The sequence below is a fragment of the Brachionichthys hirsutus genome, chromosome 1, assembly GCF_040956055.1.
Source record: "Brachionichthys hirsutus isolate HB-005 chromosome 1, CSIRO-AGI_Bhir_v1, whole genome shotgun sequence".
NCBI lineage: Eukaryota > Metazoa > Chordata > Actinopteri > Lophiiformes > Brachionichthyidae > Brachionichthys > Brachionichthys hirsutus.
Genome location: NC_090897.1, coordinates 6,395,635 through 6,418,367, shown reverse-complemented (window position 1 = coordinate 6,418,367; position 22,733 = coordinate 6,395,635). Strand labels below are relative to the sequence as shown.

The 22,733-nt window shown below is 41.3% G+C and overlaps 1 protein-coding gene across 1 annotated transcript; it reads right to left on the bottom strand.

The window, feature by feature from the left end:
• Nucleotides 1-5,229: 5,229 nt before the first annotated feature.
• Nucleotides 5,230-16,152, bottom strand: lpin1a (lipin 1a). Its single transcript, XM_068742390.1, has 22 exons — nucleotides 15,952-16,152; nucleotides 15,682-15,777; nucleotides 15,181-15,277; nucleotides 14,882-15,101; nucleotides 13,760-13,834; nucleotides 13,432-13,524; nucleotides 12,989-13,103; nucleotides 12,597-12,834; nucleotides 12,188-12,319; nucleotides 12,021-12,114; nucleotides 11,237-11,430; nucleotides 11,006-11,099; nucleotides 10,621-10,690; nucleotides 9,423-9,515; nucleotides 9,268-9,332; nucleotides 9,038-9,176; nucleotides 8,734-8,882; nucleotides 8,447-8,533; nucleotides 8,200-8,352; nucleotides 7,696-7,810; nucleotides 7,493-7,596; nucleotides 5,230-7,389 (listed from the first exon to the last, which is right to left on the bottom strand). Exons 1-22 carry the CDS (start codon nucleotides 16,141-16,143, stop codon nucleotides 7,218-7,220), a joined length of 2,787 nt encoding a protein of 928 aa, XP_068598491.1. The 5' UTR covers nucleotides 16,144-16,152; the 3' UTR covers nucleotides 5,230-7,217.
• Nucleotides 16,153-22,733: the final 6,581 nt, after the last annotated feature.

Below are 22,733 nucleotides of genomic sequence, written 5' to 3'. Positions count from 1 at the left end.
CCATAATTCTTATAATATTTTTTTATTTAATTGTTCACAGGTTTGCCATACCAACTGACAAACTAATTGTTTATTACATGCAAATATTTACTGATAAGTTAGACCTCCAATTCTTAATTTATGCATGCCATTGCATACCTTTCTCTTTTCCAGTCAGGAAAACTTCTAATAGCACAAATCTGAATGTATTATTTGCAGTATTATGTTTATATAATCTGACAAGTGCAGGTATATCAACTTTACTTGTTTGCAGCGTGATTTGTGTTATATTATCCTGTACTCAAAGAGAAAACCTTTTTTTTTTGCACACAATTTTAGAACAGATGTTATTGCACCCATTTCCTTTTTTTTTCTGACAATGCAAGCTCCCTTGGGGACAGTTACACAGGAATAGCACAGATATGTCATGATTTTAATGTGTGTTCCCTTTTTTTAACCAATAAATCTATATGTGATTTATTGGAGAAGTCTCACATGTCCTCTGTGAGGACAGCATATTGGGTGTCATCGTGTTTGCAGTTAATGTTGCTGCTGAAACATGAGAAGACATGGTTATGTTCTCTGCAAGGGACAGAATGGTGGAGACAGATCACACTGCACAGTGCATCAAAACTTCTTACCACTCAAGGCATGCATGTATGCATGTTCACACGACATTTTCATGTGCAAGCACTTCTACATTGTTTTAAAAAAAAAACATGTATGAATAAAATGTCACAGCCTTATCATAGAATCGTGTTTATATTTGGTTAGAAATCATTTGACGTAAATGAGGAATAAATACTTAATGTCTGCAATTCTACATTTGCAAGGATTCATAAGAATGAATTTTTCACAGTCAATTACAAGCACAAATTCCATATTATGCTATTTTTTTTTTTTTAAAGAAGTCAAACAGCAGCCCTCTGCGATGAGTTAAGCTGGAAATCACATATGTACACATGATGTTACCCACTTGTTGCTCCATACATGACCTACTGTGTAGAGGTCTGAGGAAATACATATGAGACTAATATACTGGTAAATCAAATTTTCCTATTGCAAAAGAAAGCAATACAAAATATTAATAAAAAGTGTTAGAGCACCGACAAACTTTTCATCCAATTAAACATTTTCAAATTGAATGACATTGTAGCAGCGTGTTTTGAGAAACCAAAAGAACAAATGTAAAAAAATATGTAACTGTTCATATAAAATTAAAACTTGTATTTCTGTGAATGTTTTGCAAAAAAATGTACAAGAGAATTGTGATCGGGAAATATTGTTGAGAAGATTAGAATACAATCTGTACATGTGTGGAATGAGTTTTCATATAAAATTAAAGCAAGTAATTCTGCAAATGTTTTACAAAAGATTTAAAAGATTGTAATTGGGAAATATTGTGTATAAGGTTCGAACACAATATGTATATGGATATATGTATGTATATATAAATAAATATTGGTTAATTGTTTAAAGAATTTGAATTTAATGTAAACATTTACTCAATCTTCTTTAGATGCAAGGAAAATTAATAATAGTAATTGACATTTTAATCTGAAATGTACTTTTAAATGTTAAACTTGGTATTACATCAACAATATGACAAGTGCTTCCATATACAAATGGGCTGGTGTTCATTGTACACAACAGAAACTTGCCAGTGAAAACGGTTTCATTTGTAGGAATCATGTAAACCTGTTGACCAACGAAGAAGAACACTAATAGCTTTCTACGTGTTCTGTGTTTCTTCTCCTCCTCCTCTGTTTGTTACTCTGGTGCTTCGGTTGCTGCTGTGGTCATCATCACTACAACTGCCTGAAGAGAAAACGAAGAAGAACACTGCAAATGCTTGATTTGTCCTGAGTGGTATTTCAATTATCACGCTTAGCTAAATTTGCCCACTTCCTCAGACAAGTCTTTAGTGGGTGTGTGAAAGTGGGTCGTGGCTTTTTACCTGACTCTTTGTAGAGCGCAGGGCAGCCCCAGCCAGAGTGGACATTACAATAAAAATAATTGCCCCCATGATACTGTAGAACAAGTAGACTGCTTCCACAGACAACGCCATGGTCTAGAGTAGACAAACAAATACACTATCAATATAACATAACGAATAAGTAAAGGAACACAAAGCCAAGGTCCATAATAGTCATGGACCAAGCTCACACACACTGTGTCGCACTATTAGTTTAACACATTGTGCCCTGAGGTTTAAAATAGTTATACTCTGCTAATTAACGTGTAGATCTAAAAAAAAAAAGTAATAAAGAAAATGAAGATTGGGAAATTCACATGATGTTTGAATTTTCCATGCAGAAATAAATCAGAATTGTTTTTCATATGTCAAAAACAATTATCCTAATATTTTAATAGATACTTTTTGACAAATAGTAAAATGAATTGAATCCCAGTGAGCCAGTCTCATTAGGTGCATTTACAGCTGTTTTACTGGAAATAATTGATATGATTCTAATCAATCTTTGATGTCGTTGCCTGGCAGCATTATATATTATGATTGAATACTTTTGATTTTGTGAAGCTGACCAGCTTAGTTCGATAACAACACCTTAGTAATTGCCTTAGTAATTTATTGTAATTTATGTAAGTTATTTATTGTCATTCATTGTCATTTTGCATCAGTGGTGTAATTTATTTTAGATTAATTGTTAGTTTGCACTGGCGGTGTAAAATCATTTTATTTTTGTTTTTCTAATGTTACATTGCATCAATTGTGTAATTTAATATTGGTTTTATTTTTATTTGTATTGTTAAATTTGTATCGTTAATTGTGGATGATTTATGTACGAAGGACTTTCAACGGAAACAAGACCGTAAGGGCTTTTTTGAAATGCTCCTCTTAGACAGGATGTTTGACTTTATTTGTACTGTAATACATGCTACTGTGTGACTGTACTTGTACTCTAACATTCTATCTAATAAATATATTCATCATCATCATCACCTTGACAGAATATGACAGCGTTTCGTCAGTGATCATAGTCTCGGTTCCATTTTCATAAAAAGACTCATGAAAACCGTAGCGTCTGTCGTAGTCTCTGGATGCTATGCTCGGCGCTGTGAAGAAGATAACCCAAAAATCTGCCAGGAGGCTCACAATACTCAGAGCCAATGAAATGGTTACCTGTATGGCCAAGAGAGAAATCAAGGGAAATGGAAACACACATAATACATAACCGTGGAAGAGCTCACGCTGTATATGGGAAACAAAGGATCATAAACTAATTCAAAGAAATGTTAAAAGACTCCTTTAAGACAAATGATAATTCTAGTCCTTTATTTAGATGTTCAATGTGAATCTGAAATCAAATACTGCACTGCTCCTCTGGCCTTAAAAATAGATAATTCTGTTATTTTTTGCTTTGAAATAACCGAAAGTGTTTTAACGGCTCTTACTGTTTTCTTGGTCGGGTTGTGCTCGGTCACAACAAACATAATTCCACTTATGACGAACTATGAGAGGAGAGACAGATAAGGCAGTTTTGATAAATATCCCTGAAATGTTCGGGGGGGGGGGGGCTCTGCACGAGACAGTTATGTGTAAACAGGACTGTTGGTCAACGACTGACACTATTTGAAATGACGAGCACTCAGTTAAACCATATGCATTGATTATTTCTTGACTTTCTCGCGCTACCAACCAGAACTCCCAGGATGAGACTGGGCGGCACCAGTGACCACAAGTATTGATAAGATACTCGCATGACTGCCACCGACACAGTGATGAAAGAGGAGCCCAGGACCAGCACAACAATCTACCAGAAAAACAAATACAAATAGGAATTCTTAACGGTTGATTTGCCTTCAGCATTTAAAAACTAGAAACACAATAATGGATATGCATGTGATCCGGGTCGGGGGGGGGGGGAGGGGGGGTGCATTTGTCTCACGCCAACAGTCTTGGGCTGCCCCTTAACGAAGCGGTGTAAAGGTTTGTTGCCTCCCACAGTGGTGCTTTGGACACTGGCATTGTTCGTGCTCACAGAGAGAAGCTCAGCAGACATCCTCTGGACAGAAAGAGAAACATTACGTGCGGTCCCTCTTATTGGCTGCTTCCATAAACGCCGGGTTAGGGGGGCATTCTGACCCGAGTCGGAATCTTGAATACGACAAAGCATGTTTACAAATTCAAAACCAGGAAAACCAACTCATGATGAAACACGGATTGTGTGTATTTAATCATTTTTTCCCTTTTTTAATTTTTGTTAAATGAACCTGGTTATTTATTTATTGGAAGGGGAGGGGCATTCAAGCAAGTTCTCACACATGCTCTTAATTTTGAACCAATGGCTGAGCCTGGCTTAGGGGTGGCATCTCTGGAAGCCAAAGTCTGCTCCTCATAACATAAAAACAAATGTTAAAGGAATATTACAAAGATTTTCAAAGCACAGAGAACCAAAGAGCGGAACGAACCGGAGCTCCAGAAGGACTGGATCTGACTTACGGAGGAAATAACAGTTTATCTCGACCAATGAGAACTTACCTCCCCCGCTCCGTTTCGGATCGATCACTTTCCGTGTGAATGAGATCCATTCGCTACGTAACAACGCGTCGTCTTGCTCATGAGTCAAATGTCGAACTATTCGCAACAAACGAACGCAGTTCGAAATTAAAAAAGAGAAGAGAAGGAGACCTTTTGTAGTTTTGTAGTTTTTGTCCAGTCGCGTCTCCCGGAACTGCTCGATCACTTCTGGGGAGGCGCGATGGGAGCTTGGTGATCACTGATCGATTCCTGTCTGCGTGGAGCCGTTACGTCCTGCGTGGGTTCTCTCCTGGTTCTTCCACTTCCTCCCACCTGCATAAAAAAAAGCATGCAGTTTCGGTGAATTGTCCGTAGATGACAGTGTGCGTGTTGTTTGTTTGTCGTGCGTGCGTGTTGCGCTGCGCTGCGCTGGCGTCTCATCCAGGGTGTAATCCCGCCCCATCTCTACCAGGGGCCAGCTGGGATTTGCTCCAGCAGCCCCACGTGACCTGCAGGGCGGATAAGAAAGTGGATCGATGGGATTTGTAGCTCTTGATTATTATTATTACCGGTAACTTTTATTATGAGCATAAATATTTATATTCATTCATATTAATCTATATATTCTACTATTTAAGTCTATAATTTCTGAAATGGAAATTACATTTTTATTTATGTAATTTAAAGTTGCAGCAACAAAAAATAAATACATAGTATACTTTAATATAACGTAAAGTATTGACAGAATTAACAAGAATTTCAAAAAAAAGTATTCAACCAACTTTGAGTTTATTAAAAATGTGATATTTGCACAGATTTATTCAAACTACATCATTAACACAAATTAGACTCCTGCTTTGTGTCTAAAACATCATGTTGCCATGAGACAAAAACCTGCATTCAATACAGACAGACTGCATAACCGGTGGGAGAACAGATCTTTCACAGAAAGAGCTTGGCTAAAATCACCAAAAAGATGATTTACTGTTAAAAATAATCAGCAAAAGCATTGTGATGATTTAAAAGAAAATATATCATCTGATGTGCTTCACTTTGACTTCCATATTTCATAAGTAAGATTTTAGCCAAAATAAACAGGGACATGTTTTACAAATACCATAATGACATTTTGAGGCGAATATTTATCTTATAAATATGAACTATAGAAGCCAAGCCTCTCTGATTTTTTATTTCTCAAGAGATGTGCTTGCCTTCAAACATCGAGTGACAAGAGACGGTAATCATCACATCCACGTAAATACGCATCTTAACATCACAACAGCAGGCGTCTCGCATCCTTTGTGACTTTTCCTCTTTACACAAAACACACTGAGCTCCCCAAAAGGCATGTGAACATTTTAAACCTGTTTGAACGTTCAATCACACTACAGCAGGAGACATATTTCTACTATACAACGAGTGTGCAACGGAGGACTTGTACAATCAGTGTAAAAATAATCATTTTAAAATTCCAAGAACATTCGAAACATTTAAATAAAATCTGAATCAATCCAGGATTATTTTTCAAAGTAATTAAAATCATGAAGGTAGATGATATATGCGGTGTCGTGGTTCGTCTCGTTCGTTGCAGCTTGAATTTATCGATCTTGATGGCCATGATATAAACCAGGGTCGGTTGTACGTACATGCCTTCATATTGATCCATGACTGTTGTAGTTAGATGTTGAAGCTGCCATCACCCATTTTTCAAGAGGCATTTTTAGTAACAACAAACCTTCAAAGAGTACTGCTCAAAAAAAGCTATCTGTTATTTAAAGTGGTTTCCCCCATTAAATTACATAATCTACTGTACTTAAAAAAAAAAAAAAAAACAATAACTTAATAGTTATTCGATCTGATGTAAGTATAGATGAAAACATGAAATGTATAAAAACCCACTTCTCTGAATATACGGCGTATATTTCTCTTTCACAGAGCAGCGCTGTTCATGGAAGGATACTGATCTCTGTCGCAACATAATAAAAATGTAAATATCTGAGTGTACAGTAGTCCTGTATGGGTTTCGACTGTCATTGCATTGATGGGCATTAGCGATCAGAATAACATCTACTCTGAGCAACCTGTTTAATACATTCTAGCATATCACTGCTGTTAATTTATGCACATGAATAAAAACGGAACGAACAAAAACGGGAGTTATTTGTCTTCTCTTGCATTGATCACAGTTATTAGAAAATTAACTTTCACAGTAACACAGTCAGAAGTCCACACATTTCACTAAACCTGCAAAGGAGTTTGGCACAGAGGATGGCGAGAGTCACAATCTGTGCCAGTTTCTCATATTCTGGACGCGTTTACAGTCATGTAAGGCAACATGCTGTGGGGTTTCTGGTGCAGTGTTGTACTGTTCCTATTAGTTGAGGTCAGAAGTAAAAATTAAAAAGAGATACAACTTTAAACAAAACTATGATTAATTTACAGTATCTCTTTTTTTATTGGGAGCCACTAAGCGATCCTGCTTATAGCGTCTCTGCAGGGTGCCGCAAAATTGCAAAATGATTTGGTTTACATGTCGGAGTCCTCGTGGTTTGTTTCAGTTACTCATCAGAAGTAATGTCTGTGTGCCAGGTTGGACTTTCAGGAATTTCCCCTCCGCACAATTCTTCAACAAGTTCGGCTTCTAAATAATGAGTGCTGATCCGGATCACCAGTTTCATGATGACTCACAAACCTACCGAGCAGGGTTATGCCTGAAATGCTGGAACACATCCTTAGAATTGGATTTAAAGGGCTTTTCTCAGCTTGTCCCAAGTGACTGTGGGGCATCTTCTTTCTGGTTGGTGTCATCATCAGGATGTTCATCCCAGTAGCTGCACTGGTCAAAGGGATCGGAGCTGGGGAAGTCTGCTCCCTCATCCCGGACTAGGACTGGGAAGACGTGGTCAACCACTTCACACAGGCGCCCGAAGCTGCGGGAAACACAGAAACTTTTATTCGGACAGTCAGAGACGTGTGTGTGTGTGTGAATGAGTCCGGAGCCATGAATGAGTTGAAACAGAGCATAGACCTTACGAGGATATATTGGTTTTGGAGTGCTCCTGTGTCAGCTCCCCCTTAGGATTGACAGTGAAAATCCTGTTCAGAGGAACGCCCACCTCCTTATAGGAATATACATCCTGAAATCACACGAGAGACAGAGACAGTGCATTGTTGTGTCCAGTAGTCTTACTGTCCACCCTGATGGGATAAGCCAGTAGAAGAAGAAGAAGTCTTACTGTCACTCTGTTGCCAAAGGCTGCATAGAAAGGTTCAGTGTTCGGGTAGAAAAGATGCTTTATATCTGTGAGACACGCAATCTTAAACTTCTCCGGCTTCTTCTCAATCACCTCCCTACAAAACACGACAACAAATCAAACATGTAACGCAAGAAAGATATCCGAGTTGGTTTTTTTGCAGCTTATCTCAAATGCAAATATTTTTCAATGCAATTCTGTTTTGAAAAAAATTATTAATCTAAAGGATGTGAAATTAAAGCACAAAAATCACAATAGAAATATGCATCCGTGTGTTATTTTATATATGTCTATATAACACAAAATGCATGATGTTATACTATAGGTCATACTCTGTACCTGCTAACAATATTACATTTATGTGTAGCTTTTCCTGATAGAATGATCAACACTAAAATATAAACTTAAATATTTTTATGTTTTTATGGCACAATACCTCAAACATACTATAACACACCCTGTTAGTGCATCAGGTTCTTGTCTTACCTGTGCAACGCAGACAAGAGGCTGCTGGGGCTTAGCAACACTGGGCCCATTGGCAGCATTGTTCCCCTCTCATTAACCCAGTGCAGGTAGCCCCGTGTCATGTCGGCCATACCGATGGCCCTCGCTGAGCAGTACATGAATTTATATCCATTCCTGTAAAGCGATCAAAAGAGAGAGAACGTGAACTGAACTATATTTCCTCATTCCTACAGCTGCACACTGCACACTGTTTGTAGATGACACTCACTGGCTGACTTTGTGGTAGAGACTTGCGATGCCCTGGTGGGTCCAGTCTTTGCCCAGTGTGGGGAGGATGTGACCCAGCGTGTCTGACCTATAGCAAGAAACAAGACAGGAAACCTCATACAATAAAAATCGCTTCAAATGTCGAAAGTCCACCCATCAAAACTAGGTAAAGCCTGCCTCCTGCTGGCTAAAAGCTGAAGCTGCTCTACCTTCTCTCAAGAGGCTGGTTCATTTCTGGTGAATTTCACCTATTGGCTAATAATGGTGACAGTGAGACCGTCTCGCTACCTGGTGATGGTTCCATCTATATCGGAGATGACTATCCTGTCATCCCAGTTCCAAAGATAGATTGTGCCATGGCAGCGACAGGTGCCCTGATACTGCGTGGTCACACTGAACACCACGTCGTTCGGACCCTCCTTCAGCAGCAGGCATGCCTGTAAACACAATAAAACAAATGCATCATTTTGATTCTTCATGAACAAGATTTCACAACAAGATTCCACAAACAGTTAAACTAAACGCGTTTACATCATTTGTTTGCAGATTTTTTCCTTGTTAAGGTCAATAAAACAACCACAGGAATACAAACCAGCTGCTCTGAGGTCAGCCTAAGAGTCTTCTTATAACAAACACTGCTGGAACTCATGAGCAAATCTGACTGGCAGGATCCTGGTGGCCGATTCATTAACCCGTGGTCCTCATCACTAGAGGAGGACTCATCCTTCATCCTGAAAAATAAAACACCACCGTGAAGCAATATTAAATTTTGGGAAGCGGGTTTTTGAGAGAGAAAGCTGATGACGTTCTCTCTGCATTCACCTGTTCACCGAGGCCGGAGGGAGCAAGCTCTCTCCTCCGGCTCCTCCTGCCTCTGGCGCCGATTCCTGAAGCACACAAAGCAAAACAGTTGTTGTCTGACACTCTTTACCGGCGAGTTTATTTAAATAAAATTCGACATGTGCTGGTGCACTTACTGATTTGGGGTCACTGTTCCTGCTCCGCCATGAAAACCACCAGCGTCCTCCTTTCTTTGGCATCTTTTCCTTCATGATGTTGTCAACTGAAGCCTGGACACAACCGTGCACATACAACTCAAACCTGGCTGAGAATGTAACTTAAAACTGATGGAAAAAATATTATCAAACCAAAAAACAGATGGACGGAAAGTGACGACCGAAAATGCAAAGTACAAGCAGCATACTTCAAACAACACGGAACTCCAAATGAATCAAAAGGAATAAAGGCAGTTACAGACAAAAGATTCAACGACTCATAATGTAGATGGTAAAATGTAATGAGACAGATAAGGAGAAGGAGAAATGCATGCATGACAGAGCGATGCAGGGCCAGCAGTGGTTAAACGAAACAGACAACGACATGAGCAACACCCAAGTACAGTGAGAAAAGCCCTTACAGGCCGAGAATGGCTGGAGCCGAACAGACCGGGGAGGCAGTAGGAAAACAGGCCAAAAGCAGAAAGCACAGAGCTGAAACACCAACACTGAGCACAAACAAGCATCAGATGGATGGTAGCAGAAAGAGAATGTTCAAAAAGAAAAAAGGGGAAAAGGGAAGGGAAAGATATGACATTATTAATTGACGTGTTAGGGAAAGAGTTAATGTTAAAGCCATACTTCACCATGGTTCAACGCAGGTGGCTTTAATGTGAGCTTCCCCACGTGTGATCATGATTAGCCAATTTGAATGACATAGAGAATATATACATTATACGCACAGTGCGACATATTCAAATAGTTAAATACGCAAACACACATTAGGCTGACATTTCATGAAACAATGAGAGTGCACTGGGAGGGGAGCCAAAGTCTGAGGTTGAAGAGAATTCATTGCAAAATGCTGAGCGTGCCAAGGAGAGAGGGATGCAGGGGGGGGGGGGGGGGGGGGGGGCAGAAGACTAACAAAAAAAACAAGCTCCATCTAACAGATACGACGACGACAATAAAACTGATACTATTAACAATTACTTCACGATAAAATGTAAACCTTTCAGAAACATTCTGCAAATGTTGAGCCACGGTTTGAAGTTAAGGTTTCCTAAAGCCACAAGTCGTTTATCTATACAAGTACTACTGCACTACAATGCTGCTAATTCACGACTCCCTCAGAAACAGAATTGAACACAGTATTTGTGTGTCACTATGCCGCTCTTACCTGTGGCAGTGGCTTCTGATAGACTTGCATGGCCAACATGACAGGAGCTGCTGTATTCCAGTTGTAGTACCTGCAACAGATGACAGAGAGATGATGACGTCCACTTCTTACAGAGAGTTAAAGTGGAACACGGTTTCCACTGTCACGACTACAAGCTGCACACGTGCATTAAGTTGTAGCAGTGCAGGCTATGTGATTGCACGGTTGTAACCCTCGCTGACGCTACTGACCAAGGAATAATGCAGAACACAATTCCATGCAAGTAATTTGCAGGATTTACGCATGTACAAGTAAACAAATCTTAAGAATGAGGCTAATTTTTTCTAGCTGTTTCCAGTCGTTGTGATAAGCTACGCTATGTTTCATGGAGTGCAGCGATACATACTTGCTTCCTATCTTGACCACCAGGTTAGGATCATCGATAATCAAAGGGTTTTCAGAGAACTGCTGGTAGGAAATCGCCCTCTCCTGGAAGTGCTCTGCGGAACGAGACATACATACACGCGGTTCTCAGAAAGGCAATAACGTACAGACTGACAGATGTTTTGACTATAACAACACTGTCATCTTATTCTCTTCATGCTTTCATCGACTCTCTGCACATGTTCCATCCTACCTCTCGTGATCTCCCTGCTATCAGCGAGTCCTCCACACAAAGAGATGGCAACATGAGGCAGGTCCCCTGTCTGCTCAGACAAAGCGTCTACGCCGCTGTCCGCCCCACTGCTGCCCACTGAATGTGGGGACTGATTAATGCTTCCCATCGTCATCATGTCAGAGTCTCCTCTCATCAAGACACTGCCTCCATCACTGAGGAGAGACACACACAAACGCTGAAGGCTTCCTCTTCATGTTAAAGTCCAGCAGCCCGTTACCAGCTAGAAAAGCACTCAGAGAGCGCTGACCTCCACCAGGCAGCTCATTCCCCTCCTAATTAGATTTCAAAGTGATCCAGAATCCAGGATCTCTTCCGGAGCATCACCAAAATATAATCATCCGTTCCTGGCAACATTCCCAACTTTTCCTGAAAAGATCCCTCTTGTAACAAACATACAGACGCCGGCGATTATCCTGAGGGTGTCGCCGTTGTGCTGCAGCTCATGCTGCACCGTCAACCAATAAAAAAAATGATGCATTTGTGTCAGTGCATGCACACATGCTCTCTGAATGATTACAAATATATATTGATTGATCAAATGAGTAAATATCAGTATGCATCTTTAGTGTTTATTGAATAAATGGCCAAAGGGATGAAGGCAGGCTTCGTTTCCTCGAGGTCTAGTACTGATTGATTACACCACATGCAGTCATCTCTCCCGTTGATTAATGTATGCGGAGAATGTTCTGTGCTCATATGAAAGCATACACAAACAGGTTTAATATATGTATAATTCCATTACCTTTTAGGAAAATATAGAGCAGCTACATCAGGCTCCAGCTCTGTAATGTCATCCAAGTATATACCATCAGCCCCAAGGTGTTGGCTTCTCTTTTCTGATTGGTGAGAACGCCACATATAACAGATGTTACACACTCCTTTGTATTGCTTGACACACAGCACTGATACCTCTCTTCTTGGATGGTGAGTCAGTTCTGATGGGACTTCCTCTAGTCCTGCCTTCGTGGAGATGACCATTGAGAACACTGGGAGAAACCTCCATCTCTGCACATATTGGACCGACACGTTCCACTCCTCTTCCTGTGGGGAGAAAAAACAGCAACAAACATCAGTCCCTGTGACATTATCCTTTAACTTTACAGACTGGCCTTGCTTCGAATCTGGGGTCCAGATGTCATTATCTAGGAGTGTCTCCACATTTAAGATGATTTTAATTTATTCTAAAGCAGATCATGGAGCGTTACTTCATTTGTAAAATATATTACGTCACGTAAACAGATAAACATTATTAAACAGTTATCATCCTTGCTACTGGTAAATAAAATACCAAATGAAAGACTGTCTTCCTTATAACTACCTCGCTCTCCAGCGGTCCTGCCCCCAGTCTCAGTGTCATGTGGGAAACTGGCTCCATTTTTGCCTCCTTCTGTGCCCTTGTCCCCACTGTGAGTGGCGGTCTCCCCTCGCTGAGGAGCGTAGACAGTGAGGGAGGGGGATCCAGTGCCACTGATGGCTCTGAAGTGAGAACTGGAAGACACTGGGATGGAGAAAGCTGTGGCAGGTTCCTGCTTCTGGCAGGAAGACAGGAAGGGCGGCTGGAAGAGAGAGATATTTCACCAATTTTACCGCACCTGTTCTAACGCTCTGCTTCTCTATTTCATGTATTTTTTCACAACACACTTATTTATTAGATGAGGAGGCTGATACTACTTTCTTTCTGTGTGTGTGTGTGTGTGTGTTTGTAAATACCTGGGCAGCCTGTGGTAGCTCTCCCCAAGTCCACAGGATTTCAGGGTTATCTTTTCTCTGATTGGTTATCTCTGAGTCGCTCTTTGGCGTTGATGACCGTGAGTCATCAGGACCGCTGGGAAAATGACAGACAGTGGATCAGTCGGGATATTCATACTACATACATAAATACAACAAAACACTAAAATAAAACAAAGCAGAATACTGATGTAAATAGTTGAACAATCCTGCTCTGTAGGTTTTTCCTTTATTAGTGCATTTTTTTCAAGGATTTTCAAGTGAGGTTTGAGAAATGCATTCAAGAGAATGAGCAATAATTTCAGGCACGTTTCTCATGAATTTCCAATAATTAAAACACATTGCAGCAGAAATAACAGATAGCATCATGTGGCATAATTTGCATCAATTTTGGAGTCTTTAGGAACCACTGGCTAAAATGATACCTAACAGGGGAAGAGAAGTGAGAAGTCTGCTGAGGACAAGAGATGGACAGACCACAGAGTGGAGGGATGGAGAGACTCTTCTTAATTTTATTACTGCAGGGAGATGAAAAAAAGAGAAAGAAACAGAAAAAAAAATAAGATGAGCGACCGAGACAGTGAATCACGACAACTATCGACTCATTTCAAGAACAGAAATTTAAAAAAAGTTTACAATACGAACAGGATTAAAAGAACTGAATAGGGTCAGGAGAGAATTAAATCAGACAAGAATAAGTTGATCTCAAAGTGTGTTGTGTGAGTCTGTCTGTGCTTTCTGTTTAAGTAATACCTCCGCGAGGACGTCCAATCAGAGCCAGGGTGGCTGAGCATATTGGCGGCAGCCACCTGATCACTGTGCACAGGTCTGATCACAAACACACATGAAATAAGATTTTAAATCACATTCATCAAGTACAGCAGAATTTTAATTATATGTTCTAAAACTCCAGGAATGTCCCCGCCCTGCCACTTGACAAGCTTTCTAAGAACCACATGGGAATTCTAGAGAGAGGATACGGAGTGGGCCTCTGTGGGAACAGGAAAAAATCCCTGGAGCGCATTCACAAGCAGGTTTTAAGCAGGGGTTTCACATACCTGCTGTTTAGAACACAAGCACACACACGCGGATTCGTACATTCTCACACAGCTGAACTGTTCCAGGGCACTTCCTTCAAAGAATGAAAGAAACCATTATCTGTTAACAAAGCAATTCGGATTCGGCAACATTTAAATGCAAGTCTGATGACAGTTTGAGGGTTAGCACTTTCATTCAAATCCAAACAAACCACACCCTCACAGTCCAGAAGAAACAGTTTGACTTCTTTGGGATGCTTTCAGAACTTTGATTATTGTGATGATGATATTTCTGCATGTGATTGTTGTTTCCTGAATTCAACCCTATCAAGCTTGCACTCTGTGAACTGGGATCAATACTGGAATCAGTAGGGTAACAGGCTAGCATCTAATAACAGGGTAAAAAAAAAAAAGCACAAAATACAAACTGCACAAGAACTGATAGAGGTAACGTACCGCCAATCAGTTCATGTTGAGTTTCACCATGTTAGCACTCCATTATCAGTAGCAGATCAATATTATAACTCAATATTTGATGGGAGGTTCATCAATATTTGTAAAAAACGTCATGGGAACCCATAGCTGCTGAGATACAGTCTTTCTGTCAGGACCAAATGCCATCCAGAGAGCTGCTATGTGGCCAAAAATGGGCATATCCCAACGTGGGAAGAAACAGAATGCCTTTAAATGCCTTCTTTGAAATTCCTTGAATTCCCGCAGCGCATTATTTAACACACTCGTTCTTTTCGGACGTCTGCCCTGGATTCCTAAAAATGTAAAATGGAAACAAGCTAAATCAAATAATCTATCATGTACAAAGAAGCAACCACACACACACCTGCTGCTATCGTCTTCTCGCTCCTCATCCGAGCTCAAGTCAATAGTAAACATGTCCTCATCCTCTGACAAGTCCTCGACGCATTCCTCGCTACTCCCTCCTCCTCCGCCTGACTCTGGTCGTTTCCTCCGCCTCCTCTTTCTCCTCTTCTTCATCGTCCCGCCATCACTTTGCTGCGGTCCTAGGTTCTGAACAGGAAGTGAACTGCAGGGGAGGGTGTCTGTGAGTATGTAATGAGAGAGCGGAATGAAAAAAGCACATTCACGAACTCTAACATGACATGTTATAATGGGACGCACCGCGGTGACGAGAACTGCCCCTGGCCAGCTGGGACTCCATGAAGTCCTCCCCCGTCGACATGATGGGCGAGGTTGCAAGATGAGACGGCACCACTTCCTGTCAGCAACGGAACATGATATGAGGCCATTCACAAATCAGGATTAATGTCCGACTAAAACCGGAATTAACATGAAACTCCCCGGATCCCCAAACGCGGGTGCATTGAATTGAAATCTTCTCCAGACTACCCACCATGGGAGACCGTGCCTTTTGCTCCACTGCCCCTCGTTTCTGGAACTCCCTCCCAGAATATCTCAGGAAACCCCAACCTCTGGACACTTTTAAAAAAGGACTAAAAACGGTTCTGTTTAGAGAGGCCTCTCCTAATATCATTTAATCTACACTTTCACTGGACACTGGACTCCTTGATCTTTTCCTTTCAGAAGCTATTTTTCGTATTTCATTAAGTCATCATTACTTAGTCATTACTTAGTCATTACCGGCACTTAGTCATTACTAACCAATGTGTTTTCGGTTTCTTTGACAAAGAAGGCCTCTCCATTCTCCCCCAGCTTCATCTGCAAACTCACTGGCTCACCATTAATCTCTATGTCCACCTGCAGCGCACAGTAAAGGGTGATTTAACATAGATCACAAACACAAAATGCATAAAATAACCCTGATTTGGAATTCTGAACACTGATTAGTAAAATGTCCTGATCTCATACCAACAATGCTGAAAAGATAATAAAAAAAAAAGAGAGCAAGAAACGGCAGGAGGGAATTCTTACCACTTTTTCACGAGACCGCAGTACGCCCATCTTTCCAAAGCGGACGTGGAAGGGGGAGCACTGCAGGGAGCCGTCAGGCTGCCGTACCACGATGACGTCAATACATCCAGACAGGGTTGCTGGGTTGAGTCCCCGGTACAGCTCCTTGACCTGCACAAACACCTGGCCTGCCAACTGACCCACATAGTTCATGGTCTGGAACTGGATGCAGGAAAAGGAAGGCAAAGCACTCAGAGAGCACAGACCTCCACCAACCAACCACCTCAGCCCCCCAAAATGTGATTTACACACAAAAAATAATGGCCCGACATTTATTTGATCTATATTTTTAGATTCCTTAACAATGAAAACACTGAAATCATTTTATGAGTTTAGAAGTTAAACACACTTTCAGTAATAGCGGATTGGTTCTAGATCTAGACCCATTCATTTTCTTTATCTCCGCAGCTCATTCCGACGCGCTGTAACTGGATATTACTGTCAACACTGACCACGTGTTAGCGGGCCAGCGCTGGTTGGTGCGCGTGCGCGCGGCCGCCACTACGGGCTTCCAGGAAAGCGCACTCTCCCAGCCAATCCCAGCGCGTCCTCGTTATGTAACAGCCAATCACGAGACGACATAAATGGGCATTCGCTGGCAGCTGCGTTGTTTTGAAACGAGCCCACCATTAAACGGAACGAGCGGACAGTCCCTTAATTATTATAATTATAGCATTAAAACGACAAACTCTCGCTACAGCAATTTAAACAATTTAAAATAAAAACAGCGGCAGACAGGTGACGGAGAATTACAGGATTATATGATGAAAACAAGCTCGAGCATTTCTGACAGACAGATAACGGAATTTAAACATCTTCGTGTTTTTAAAATGTGTAAATAAATAAAGATAACTTAAATAACTAAATGTAAAATAAGTGTACACATGATGTTGTTGTTGTAGACACTATAATGAAACATTATCACGAGGCTGATGATTTAATGGAATCATCGGCGCCCCCCCCCCCCCCCCCGGGTGAGGCTCTGCGGTCCACGCAGCTCCGGCTCGGTTCGAACTACGGATGTGGGTCTGCAGTGTGAACGCACCCGAAGCAGCCCAAACGGCCGCTGAGCCAACGCCGCATTGATATGGTGTTCGCCATTTAGAGGCGACAACAACACTTACATGATTTATCGACGTCGCGCTTCGCTCCGGGATCTTCCTGCCATCCGAACGCTCCACTAAACGTCCTCGACGCGTTTTATCCCGTCAGGCTGCGCGTCCGTTTTAAAGACATTGTCGGCTGCGCTAATCCCGACACCTCATCTCGGATATTCTGTTCGAGGCTCCTGTTCGAGGCTCCTTGTCTTTTTTAAGACAGTGTTTGAAATATTCCTCCGACCACCGCTGGGACTGCACATAAAGAGCAACGTGATTGGCTGATTATCCGATGACGTCACACAACGCAGGAGATCTCCCTCTGAGTCATTGTTTATGATTAACTGCTTGTGATTCTCCTTATTCTGCGTTGGTTATATATTTGTCATAATGACAAACATCTTGTACTATTGGTTTATCGGACATTGAGAAACTCTTATCTTTTTCTTAATGACTCGTACACAACATTGATAATGAGAATTCCTCCACAGTATATTTCACAAGCAGTAGATCTTATCAGTGTTTCCAACTGACCTATTGAGCTATTGTTTTTTGCGGTGATGGCAAAATGTCAGCCATAAAGCAGGGTCGCATTAAATCTAGAGTGTTTTCTAGAATCTATAGTGGTCATAAGTTGAGTTAGAAGCAGTGACTTAAACCACGGGAGGCTCATTGAAATACATTTTTAAGATGTGAGATGAAGAGTAAACAACTTGTTAAAACTCATTTCCACAAACTACAATGAACACGTGAGGCAAACCAGACAAGAATAGCACTGACAGTCAGACAGAACAAAGGCAACGGACTCCAGTGACTGTGTCTCAGTTTTCAAAATGTAAATCAGCCCACGTGCTCTGACATATTCAGAACAGACCAAGACATAGTTGACGGGTTGTTATTCTTAGTCAGGTTTTATTTCCAACCGTGAACCTGACTTGCAGAGAACATCTTTAATATCTTCCACCAACAGAAAATGCTAATAATTAGATTGAACTGAGGTACAAACCCTGTTAAATGCAACTACAACAGTTTACTCTACCCAATTTGTGTCACATCTCTAAAGTATATTTCCTCAGATGTGGTTTTATCTGTGGTCTTGTGCAGGATCATGTCCTGGGCAGGGGTGAGAATTGATGATAGAATGATTTCTTTACATTTTCATAAAGTCTCAGCAGGAAACAAACTGTCAGACTGAGGGGGACATTCCAACTATTCCAGACACGGTGTTTGCCGCACATTTTCTGATAACAAAAAATACACGCTTTTGTGTATTTTTGTGTGCTCAGTTTTCTGCACGTTCTGCACACATGACAGGAGCAGTATCTGTTAAAGCGTCCTACTCAGAACGTCCCTGTGCTGCGTTGGAGCATGTAGCGTGCTCCTGCTATTCGTACATGTTGTGCCATTTGTAGCTCAGTAGACGGTGGCTGACTGACAAAGGCACAGATGATAAAAAATGTTTCTGCTTTAAAGAGACAGAGCGAAAAGTTGACAAACTGTGACGGTAAAAGACATGGCATCAGTTCTACTCTGGCTAACAGCAAAACTCAACCAGACATGCTTCAATCTGCTTCAGCAAACATGCAAATGGTCACATACTGAATAGCTAAAATGACAAAAAGAAACAATGAAACTAATGAATGTTTTGGACATTTGCTGTTAAATGTCAACACAATATTCCAGATTTAGTCACTTTGCCGCTGCACAGCAACCCGATTGGCAGACATGAAGTGAAGTAATACACTTTTTAGTGCTTTCCTAAACTGTTCTCACACATTATGTCCTTAATGTCGGCAATGAGATTATAGCACGGTTATGTAAGGTGCTATTCCCTGAACTCAAGGGTGAGGCTGGTCACTCAGACCCTGCTTTTGAGAAGTGAACACAAACATCTCTCTCCCACAGAGGCCTCACTGGCTGAGTGTCGATGTGTGTTACCTAATTATTCGAAGGAGCAACCCCCTGAGTTACACTCAGACACAAATGTTCCCATTCTGGGTTTTTTTTTGTTTTTTGTTCTTTAAATTTTAAATTCTGGACCTCATTTAGAGTCATAAATACACCCCCCCCCCACACACACACACACACACACACACAGCACACAGAACTTCATAGTGAAACGAGCCTTACAAAGAATGTGTACGCATGAAACTCTGCGGATAAGTATTTGTTGACAGTCAAAATGTGCTGACACACATTGCATAACTGCTGAACATGTTATTATCCACTCTGTCATAGTCATGAATGGACACACACCCTAACATGCACATACACACTATCAGTGTCAGGCAGCAGGCGGGGGGAGAAGGAAACACGTGCTGGGATTTCTAAGAACTAAAGCATTCATCAGGGAGCAACAGCTAACCAATCAGAGGGAAGGGGAAGGAACAAGAGCGTAGGCTCGAGAAATGTACAGAATGCTGAAGGTTGTGTGAATTTGTGGGATGGAGAAAAACTGGTTCATTTGACCGATCCACCGTGATCTTTGGGTCAGGTGAAGTTACTGACAAAAAAAAGAAGAAGCGAGAAATTATTTCATGTAGTTTATCTTTTTATTTTATTCCCTGCTATGACCTTATTTTTTTTTTTAAATCACTTAAATAGTTTCCTGTTCTTCTCTAAATGTTGCTCACCAGCCGGTCAGTTAGCTTAGCACAAAGAATGAAAATGTGGGGGAAACTAGTGTAGCTCCATGTTAAAGTAAATAAAGGTCACCAAATACATTGTATTTAATTAAAATCAATATAGACTAATAACAAACTGTACAAAGATAAAATGTTACACAGTTTAATGTACAGAAATAAAAGTGGTACCAGATTTATTCAGTAAATTTTGCCTCCAAAATAACCGACCCTAAAGCAGAATAAGATTTCCTTAAAGTGACACAAACACAATTGATGGCTGACAAGGCAAGTTCCTCCTTGGGCTGAAACTATGAAACGTTTGGGTGAAACACAACAGCTGCAGGTCATTGGGTTAAACAGGGCCGTCATTGACTGTCCAGTAAATACAAACATATTAACATGAACTGTAAACAGTGACACAGAATTGACTTTTAAACTTGTCAGAAACGTCATTTTTCAGCACGTGACTCCCTGTTCTTTGTTTGTTTGTGTGGTGTGTTTGCTTTCTGCATGCACGAACTGTCGTGTGTCTGTTTCCAGGATGTGTGTGATTTATGACATTTTCTCTCATGGCTTGCAGTGTTACCTCATGTCAGACACGTGAGACAAAGGAAGACGGTGCCATGTTGGGACAGGGAGGGACAACCCGATCTGTCCTAGGAACCCTCCCTGAAGTCAACAATGCATTCTTATCACCAGGGAGTTGTGGGTGTTTTTTGGGGGGGGGATGGGCTGTATGAGCCAATCAGAACGCGGCCTGAGCCACACATTACAACTGAAATGCTTCCCCTCAATGTGGAGCTGAATGCACAGCCTTAGAAATATTCCTGTCATGAAAATGGAAAGCTTGCAGTCCAGTTGGAGGCTGTGCAGGATCAATGTTTCCTCGATGCTTATGCATCACGCATTTGTTCAAGCATGAACCACAAAGTGTAAAGCTGCCTTCTGACTCACACTGATTTATATTTAACACTGTAAAAAATAAAAACCACATGGATATTCTGAAATTAAAATGACACACAGCACAGTAGTTCATTCCAGACAATCCTTTACACACAGGAGAGTATAAACAATCCACAACCTTGATATCCTTTAAATATCAAGGTATATATATATATACAGGTTGTGGATTGTTTATACTCTTTATATATACATAACAAATGGGAAACCAGGGTGAGACACTCATGGCAATAATTATCCTACATTAAAGATTAACTAAAGGTGGAGGAGGAAGTGTGAACGTGTCCTGAGTCTAGAGAGAGCCACTCACAGCCCCCCCCCCCCCCCCCCCCCCCCCCACACACACACAGACACGTTTGGACGGTTATGTAATTGCATCACTAACTGTACTGTAATATGCCTCTATAAGGAAGCATGGGGGCATTAAGTCATGCACAGAGATGTGACCTGTTGTTCAACAAGAACGTGGATACAGTATACTGAACCCAAACAGAGAGGACAGCTCACATGCCGAGAACAGACAGTCAAACACAGTCGAGGGAGACGCACGAGATGCACACTCTCGTCTCTCTCACAGAAAGAACAAACACACCCGAGCATGTTATTCAATCACAATGTTTTTCAGGACATTGGCTTTTCTTAGAAAGTGACTGAAGACCTTCTAACCCGTAACGGGATCTCTCTCTCTCTATATATACATATATATATTCAGTCCCGGCCTTCTTTCCTGTTTGTTGTACACTATCAGGCCCAACATGGTTCCTGCGGATGTTTTGTGACAGAAGTAAACTATGATTCGTTTACGGGGGAATAAAATGTCAGTATAATCACTTTAAACTAATTATCTACTATAATTATCTGATGTAGTCCCTCTAGAAAATAACAGCATTTGTCATTTCTCTGTTATTTATTAGTACGTCTCCTCGGCTCATACGACTAATGATATATCAATGCATTTGATTAGGTTGTAATTCTATATTGATAAGTTGGTTTTGTTACCCAGGACCAGCTGTCGGTGTGGCTGTCCCCCTCACTGCTACTGTTGAAGCTTCGCTCTTGCTGCTCGGAGTGGGTCATGTCCCCATGACAAGCTTCTGGACAGGCGCTACGACGACGTGGAAAGTCTCAGCAGATAGAAGGATGTCTGGAGGAATTTCCGCGAGACATCCCAGGAGTCGTCTTCAAAAGGATTACAAAAATCACACTAAAGAGAGGAACTGGTTATTCCTACATGAGGAAAATCTGTTCACTGGTTGTTGGTTCTTTGGCATCCGTCTTCTTGGGACATTCAGAGCGCTGTTTGTATTCTGCCTGATCCCACTCTATTGACCCTGATGGTATCTGTTCAAGGTGGTGCAAAAGCTCTGGGACTTTGACTTCAATCCATGTGGCTGAGTTAGTAGCCGTATCTTGAGAAACACGCAGCAAGTGTTTTAGACTAAATTTACCAACTAATGTGTTCTGGGAAAGGGCTACGATGAAGAAATCTGAGAGGCTCAAAGGTTGGACTGCAGTCCGATGCCAGTCTCCATACGTGCTCTCAGTCCAGTAATCGATATACACTGTATTCTTGTCAATTGATGATGGCAGTATCAATGTAAATCACACATCAATCAGGTTTATCTAAGGTGTCATTATTGAGAAATCCATGATCATATTTGATCTTTGTGTGCGTATTTGTAAGGCGTTTGTTTTTGTCTGGGAATATTAAAAACAATATTCTGAAATCACCGCGCAGCACATAAACACATCGCCGACTTCCATGTGAGGACAGACGGAGCATCCGAGGGTCAAGTTTGCCACTTGGCTCTCTGCTTGTGACAGTTATGCAGATAAGCTTTTGGACATTAGAGGCTCTGTTTGCAGACGCAAACGTCTCCCGAGTGCTGGCAATGCGCGACAGATCGCCTAACGGGGAAAATATCCTTCCGATGCACTTGAGTCTGTTTCACCCAGGCTGCCTATTTATAGGACATATCAAGTAGCAGTGTAGGGAATATATGGCACTATGTATTGTCTGCCACCAGAAGTTGCATAAACCATACCTGTCTGTCAAATCCAC